Below are 8,146 nucleotides of genomic sequence, written 5' to 3'. Positions count from 1 at the left end.
TTTTTTTTTTTTTTTTTTTTTTTTTTGACAATGACAACAAAAGGAAATTTTGAATGGCCTAAATTCAAAAGGTATGGAACAGGATGGGACTGGCAATCAGGAAATGGATTCTTTGCCAACAATGAAATTTCGGAGGGTCGTAAGAGAACTTATGAATCTTCTACACTGGCGCCAGCCAGCTGAATTCGACGCTGATGAACGTCCCAGTTGTAAACCCGGGCTATCGTCACCTGTTACATGTTGTGCAGCAGCAGAATTGTAACAAACTAGAGATTGACTTAGCATGTCACTCTTTATTCAATGATGACCTATATAGCATGCACTTGAAAATTGTGTTCATTATGAATTGTCCTAAAAAGTAACAAAAGATTATGCATATTATAAATAAAATAATACTTGGAATGGATAAATATTTGAGATTTTTTTAATATTCATGAGGGGCCATTAGACATACAGTTGAATTCGGGTCTAATAAGACGGTGAGTTGTAAATAGACATACATACTACCATGACCTATGAGACACAACATTGAAAGTTTAGACACTAATTACATGCCGTTAATCTTTAGAAACCTTCTCGACACAATATTGAAGGTTTGGAGATTGAACTTGCAAGTATAACCCATTAATTTGATATGAAAAATTTATCTTAAAATTATTTAGTACGATTGGCTACCAACAACGTCGTTTAATGACTCAACGCTAATTCACTTCAGATAATATGGCATTCAAATCAGGCAAGACAGATATTTGAATGTCTTCCTATTTCACATTCATTACTAGCAAATTCCAACTATTTTGGCTGAATAGTTGTCCGTTAAGGACTTCAAAACCTGCCTAGTTTAGAGTTTCTAAACAATGGGTTATGTTGCCTTATCTTTTAAAAGGAAGTTTCACGTTATTATGACTTTTTCAGCAGAAAATATTCACTCAACAAATAGTTTGAAACAGAAAGGGGTATTTACCTGAGTTATTGTCACCTGGTCCCTCAGAAACTGTAGATCGGCAACAAGAACTTCTAAGCTTGCTTTAGCATTATCTAGATTCTTCTGTAGGAGGGCTGTGGCCTGCACCAGCAAATGTGAAGACAGCCATAACTAGTGTACTTTATTCCATAATTGGATAAGGAATGGGAAAAAATAATTGAAGGGAATTTTTTTAAGAAATATCTGTAACCTCTTCACATGAATAATCCAGCATGACATTTGCACCAAGCCACAGACAAACTGAGTCAGTTTCCTCGATACGAGCCCGGGAATATATGCCTTCAGAGATCTCGAAATCTGCTACAAGTGGCTGTGCATGATAGCTAAAGATAAGCAAATGGCTCAAGAAAATTCTAGTTCAAGCTGGTAAAAGTAAGGAAATGCCATAGCTCGAAGCTGCTCAGAACTTTAAAAGTAGAAGCTTATACTCCAAGAGCAAAACAACAAAACCAAAGCCACCAGCTATAGCTAAGGCTATTTGACAACAGCGAGAGTCCTATACTTTTACTTTAGCAATTAATAATTGTCCAGTAAGCCCTAGCAGATTCTTATGTTTACAGCCTGTGATATTCTATTTTATCATCTCTAAGGATGCACATAAAGCATGAACAAATTGATAAAATTCAATAAGAGTTATCAAGAGTATAATAGATTAATGTAACTTGGCAACTAGCTCTTTTTTTTTTTTCATTCCTTTCTTTTCATCTTTTATCAGCAGGAAACCATATGGGAATAGCACTCAAATAAAGTTGGCCTTTTCATTTATAAATAAATAAATAAGAGGAAAAGAAGAAACAGTAGTATAGGCAATGGGAGCATGAGGAAATGGTTTACGAGTCCACACATCCCTGTAAACCAAATGGTACAAAATTAGTAGTTGAAGTTCAAATGGCAATTAATGTTTTCAAGGCTTAAGGCATACAAAATTGCAGGAACTGATTGGGATTTGATTGCAAAGACCGAAAGATAGAAACAGGGCCCCTTTTTGAAGGTGTAAGAAAATAGGATTACGGAAAATTAAAGAAATGAAGACCTTTAAAGAGAATGTTTGAAGATATAGGCTTTTAGGTCCGTTTGTGTAAACATTTATATAATGGTTTTCAGGCAATTATTTTTTAAAAAAATATGACGCATGCACCTCAGTTCAGGAAAGCAAGCACCCATAAGAAATTATTTTAAATTGCTGCATCGAAAATAAATTTCAATATGAGATAATATTATAATGCAATTCACTTGGTCAATTTGATAACCACATATCTCTAAGATGGTAAACAATCAAAGCTACCGTTGAAGACAAAAGGACGAACCTCACCAGTGGCTGCATCCTTCTTTGCTTGTAAAGTAGCAACTATATCCAAACACTTCTTTATGTCTGGAATCTTTGCCTGACAAAAAAGGATGGAAGGGTGACAAAAAAGGATGGAAGGGTCACAAAAAAGGATGATAGTTGAGCCACGAGCAATATTTATGATTACATAAGACTAAGTAGCTACACATTAAATATTGCCTTCAACTATGAGAAAATAGTATATATTGCCTTGACATTATAGTCAAATACAAGCTACACATTTTATAAGATTGTAAAGTACCATTTATATAAGGAATCTGCCTAATAAAAATGCTGAGAGCCTAAGGCACATAACTTCTTCATTAAATCAAACATATAACAGCTACACACACAAGGCAGGTACCTTAGCTTAGCCTTGTGCATGCATTTTATCCTTTGTATTATAGGATACTCATAAGCCAATGATCAAAAGAGAACTTGTAATTTCTCAAACTCCATCCTCTCTTTGTAATTTCTCAGAATAATCTTGATATCTAATATCATCAATTGTTTAGCTTATACCCAGATTGTATTCAATAATTGGCTAAATTCGAGAAAATACCCTTGAACTTTGAACTTCACTTCAATAATACCCTTGAACTTTAGCATTAGTACTTTTGACCTTTCAAAATTACCCTTACCATTAGTAGCTGAACGAAAAACGTTTATTATTCTTCCTTCCCCTCTCTTTGCAAATTCTTCTTCCATGCAACAAATGGAACTAGTGCTAGAAGGCTTAGACGCTTTAGTTGTTAAGGCCAATATATAGCCAACATGAAACAAATGGAACTCCTCAACCTATGTCACTGCCATCAACTTCAGGGTTTGCTTCAAAATTAAGGCTTCTATTCATTTGGCTCCAGAAACCAAAATCGTGGGTTTCAAAAACTTCCCTCTCCCTCTTCCCTTCCAACCTTTTCATTTTCACTTTCAACTTCCCCCATGGAAAATCCTAACTTCACTAAAATTTCTGATAAAAAAACCCAAATGATTTCCTTTTCAATTATCATAAAAAAGAACTCCCGAATTACCCAACATTAAAATCCATATTCCCCAATCCTCAACCACTTCAAATCTCAATCTCAATTCTTCATTGTCTTCAATGGAAGTTGCTACAATTTGATTTCATTCCAGTAAGGAACATCTTCCATCGTTTTCTCAGAAGCACTTCCCCAAATTCCATGAAACCTACAATAGAAGCACTTACCCAAATTTCATGTGTATTTTCTATAATTTAGCCTTTAGCAATATGAAAAAATAGTGACGACAATATTTGAAAACTTAAAAAAAAACATGAACATATATACGAAAAATCTGACGGCCAGTATCCAAAAACTAAAAAAGAAAAAAAAAATGAAAACCTGCAGGTCCCTTTGTTGAGCAAGGAGCTTCATCTCAACTAACTTGTACTGCTGAAGTCTGCATGAAATATTTGCAGAGGATCATCAAAATGAAAAACCGTACAAAAATGGGGGTAGAGAAACAAACATGAATATCTTCTCCCAGGGACCCAATTTTTTTAAAAATCATAGGAAAGAGTTGAATAAAACAACATTTATTCACTAAAATCTACCAGCAATTTTTACGAATTCAATATTAAATACCACTCTAAGCGAAGAGAGAATTCCAAGATTCACGTCAAGTGCGCAGTAACAAAAATCTAAGACCTAACTAAGCCATGTAAAGCTCTAGGATTATAGACTTACGATACGAAATCGAGAAGCTCAAAAACAGGGCTCTAAGTCACGCAACTTGAATCCAATCCACATGAATAATAATGACACTCCATAAAAGTAAAACATCAATAATAATGAAACTCCAAAATCCTAACTTCACTAAGAATCTAGAAAGCTCAATACACTCTCGGCCACTAGAAACAGATAAAGCTCCCCAAAAGTAAAGCTGCAATACCACAACTGATAGCGATAAACTGAAAATATCGAGTTCACTAGCACATATATCAACTCCTCAATATCTTGATTGTAGCTTACAACTTAGAAAAGGACTTCAAAGTGACAGAAACACATCAACACGTGCCAGCAAATCACTACATGTGAGAATAAGCAAAACACAGATTCAAAGGCATCAAGCTGATGCGAACAACGCCGCCATTTCCGGATTTGAATTAAGTCGAAAGAGAACGAGAGAGTACCGCTCTTGGAGAAAAGCAAGGGCGGATTGAACATCAAGTTCTAATTGAGAGAGATAGGTACGAACGTCCTCCACAAACTGAGCCGCCGGAATTCCTCTTCTGTCAGTGACGACAGCGGCGGAAGAAGAAGAAGAAGACGACACTGAAGCCATTTCCGATCGGAAAAAACCCCCCAAAGCCTCCACAAAATTAAAATCTCAGCAACCAGTAAATTGCTCTTTAATTTCAGGAAAATGAAATTCAACCCCACGCTTGCTGAAAATGATGTGAACCAAACGACGTCGTAAAACTAAAACACATCGTAAAACAACGTTTACAGGCATGGCAATATCCGGCCCAATATCTAAATGGGCCAAAACTCTGGGCTTGGGCTGCCCGTACAAAGATTACTGGTTTTGGACCGGAGGCCCAACGAATTGAGTTTTGGGCTTTATCCGGTTGAGATTTTTTTTTCAAAGTTCATAGGATCCAACGACTCGAATAACCTATAGACTACCGGATACAAACTACAATGGCTCGGTTTGGTTAATTTTTTCTTTTTCTGATTTGGGTCGATTAAATTTTCTTAGAAACACAAATTTTAGTTCAATTCACGAGTTGAAACTTTTTTAATTTGGTTAATCTAACTTACCCGAACCTATGGTTCACAACCCAGTCTAAAATATAAAGAGTTAGGTCGTGTTAGGTTAGGTTGTAAACCCCGTCACCAGCTTGACCATGTCAAAATTTTAAACCAATAATTATGTATAAATGGTCTTTTTCGCAATCCATTTAAAATTTTCAAAGTATAAAGTAGAAACCAAGATTCATTGCATTTAATGAAGTTTAGAGGTTGGGGAGTCATAGTCTCCCAAGGTTAACAACAAATTGGGAAATTTTAAATAAATAAATAAATAAAACTTTATAATGATTTCAAATAAAAAAATATTAAAAATTGAATACTAATAATAATAATTGAGAAAATAAGGAAAAAATAAATAAATGACAAAATAATTACTTAATTAAATAAATAAATAAATAAATAAAACCAAATCCCACTTCAAACTAGTTTAGGTGGGTGGAGAATTTGTCTTTTTATTTAAAATTTAATAATTTAATTTATTGCATTAATAGGCTATTTTTAAGTAGGTGACTCCTAGCTTCATCACCACATATTATTTAATATTATCCTTTTGTATTTATTTATTTGGACTATTTATCTATGGAATCATTAAAAAATTTAATGAAAATTTAATTTTATTTAATATGTGACTTTTTTTTATATTATCAAATTAATTTCTAAGCTTTTAATTATGTCTTAGCTCTTCGGGTTTAATTAGGGTTATTCTATAGCAAGTCTTAGATATTGAATACAATTCACGGTAAAAAAGTCCATTTTCATGAATTATGAGATACACGAAGTTTGACATGAAAACCCTAACCAATTAGATTCATTTACTCATGCATCTGCAAGGGAGAGGTTTCCACACTCTTGTAATGTTTTGTTTTCCTCTCCAACTGATGTGAGATCTCACAATTCACCCCCTTCCTTGGGTACCCAACGTTCTCGCTGACGCACTGTTCGGTATATAGCTCTGATACCAACTATAACAGACTGCTGCCATTGATAGCAGATATTGTCCAGTTTAACCCGCTACATATCGTCGTTAATCTCACGATTTTAAAACGTGTTTGTTAGGGAGAGGTTTCAACACACTGATAATGCTTTGTTCCGCTCTCCAACGAGATCTCACAAATAATTGTTTACCATAAAAAAAAATAATTATATCAAACTTTTTCATGAGATTTCAGTAGAGGATTAAAAAGCAATATTGCTTATAAAGGCACAAAGATAGACAATTAAAGGATGAAGTTTCTTAAACTTTATACCTACCTTACTATACAAGCATATTTGATTTACCCTAAATAAAGTAAAAAGGTTAAAATATTATTAAGATTTTTTACTTTCAATTTCATATATTTATAAGAAAAATTACGGGTTTTACTTTTTAATTGTGTGATCCGTAATATTTTGATCCTTGAGTTTTCAAACTCGACATTTTAGCCTATAAATTTTAATTTTTATTAAAAAAATATATTATAGCTAAGCATGAAAGAAGGATTCCGACAAAATTTCAGATTTTTTTATAACTCGAGCTATTTTTTCTAATTTTTTATTATTTAATATTTAAAAATTCATTAAAAAAAATTGATTAGTTGAAAAATTATGAAATTTGATTTCTAGATCGAGGTTCATGCCGCACGCCCGAAGGCACTCGGCTCCATCCCACCTTGCATGTTTCATTGTCATACCAACCATCAACCATCCTCAAGCCAACCCAAGTTAGAAGGCAACATCGCAACATTTCATTCTCAACGAGGCTCATGTCGCACGCCCAAAGGCACCCGACACTGCCTCACCGTGCAAGTTCCACCACCGCGTCGCCGCCGTCAACCGCCCTCATCCGCCGACCACCACCCCCACGCCCCAAGCATATGCTCATGTGCGGCGCATAGTGCTTGGGGCGTGGGGGTGCCGGAAGATATAGGGGTCTATATATATATATATATAGTTTAAAATATCATTTTAATTTGAAGTCTTTTCCAGTTCGTCATCCAAATTGATTAAATAATAACTATCTTCATACAAAAATATATCATATGAAAAAATCAATAAAAAAAATTTAAAAAATGGAAATATTGATAATAAATCAGTAACATGACGATTATTTAACCTTAATTTTAATTTAGGGAAATAATATTTTTGTTAATAAAAATAAATAAATAAATAAGATGTCGGCTCGTGGTGGATTTTGGCTTTATTGGGGTGGCCTCACATGGTGGCAGCTCTTATGGAGAAAAAAGAAACACAAATAAATATATTTTTAAAAAATATTATAAATTAGAAAGTGGGGGCGGTTTGCTTACGTGGCAAAATGCCTGGAGATAGATGGGTCCCACATGTTGTCTTGTGCCTTGACATGTCACATGCTGCTTCATCATTATATATATATATATATATATATATATATATATTTATATTTAAAACAAAATTAAAATTGTTAATTAAAAACTTTACCATTTTAAACAAAGGAAGGATCCAAAAGAAGTGTAATTACACAAAAGGGCCCCATTTTTATTGTATTTATACAAGTTTCCATTCCCAAATAGTGAGAGCGACTACCATGGGCAAGGGCAAGCGTCCGTCCGTGTGCTCTCTATTTTTGCTTTGCTGCCTAATCCATCCGATAGCGAGGTCACGGACAACTACTTTTCATCTCACGTCGACTTTGATTATAATTCAAAAATGATGTCGGCACAATCGTTTACGATCGAGCAACTCTTTTGACAAGGTCGTGTGACTATCATATAATACGTTATCATATCTTCACATACTCCATGCCAAGCTTCCTCGTAAAAAACTGATATTTACTCGTCTTTGTGTGCCATCTTGCCACGATGGCCACGGTTTCATTTGGTTTACTATTTGTTCTTGGCATACAGTCGTGTGGTAGATGATTCGTAAACACAATGAAAATAGAATTGAAACATTTTATGTTTTAAAATGGGTTCGATGTATATTATATTGTACCTTGGGTTAAATTTTTTTTTTATCTTTTTAAATATAATGATGTAATTTAAAATTTGAATCTCAAAAGAATTTAAAAACATTTAGACAAAAAAAAAAAAAAAAAAAAAAAAA

General features: G+C 34.0%; 1 protein-coding gene across 1 annotated transcript in view; it reads right to left on the bottom strand.

Moving 5' to 3' along the window:
- Positions 1-8,146, bottom strand: part of LOC111457480 (transcription factor bHLH148-like) — a 10,601-nt gene continuing 2,455 nt past the window's right edge. The window contains exons 3-8 of the mRNA XM_023099696.1: positions 4,465-4,601; positions 3,674-3,731; positions 2,293-2,370; positions 1,176-1,295; positions 965-1,066; positions 1-230 (exon numbers count right to left, since the gene is read on the bottom strand). Coding sequence (XP_022955464.1) covers positions 150-230; positions 965-1,066; positions 1,176-1,295; positions 2,293-2,370; positions 3,674-3,731; positions 4,465-4,601 — 576 coding nt within the window. The 3' untranslated portion in view covers positions 1-149. The remainder of the gene's footprint in view (positions 231-964; positions 1,067-1,175; positions 1,296-2,292; positions 2,371-3,673; positions 3,732-4,464; positions 4,602-8,146) is intronic.

The sequence above is a fragment of the Cucurbita moschata genome, unplaced genomic scaffold, assembly GCF_002738365.1.
Source record: "Cucurbita moschata cultivar Rifu unplaced genomic scaffold, Cmos_1.0 Cmo_Scf00020, whole genome shotgun sequence".
Classification (NCBI taxonomy): domain Eukaryota; kingdom Viridiplantae; phylum Streptophyta; class Magnoliopsida; order Cucurbitales; family Cucurbitaceae; genus Cucurbita; species Cucurbita moschata.
Note: the sequence above shows the minus strand (reverse complement) of the source record. Positions and strands in the feature narration are given on the sequence as shown.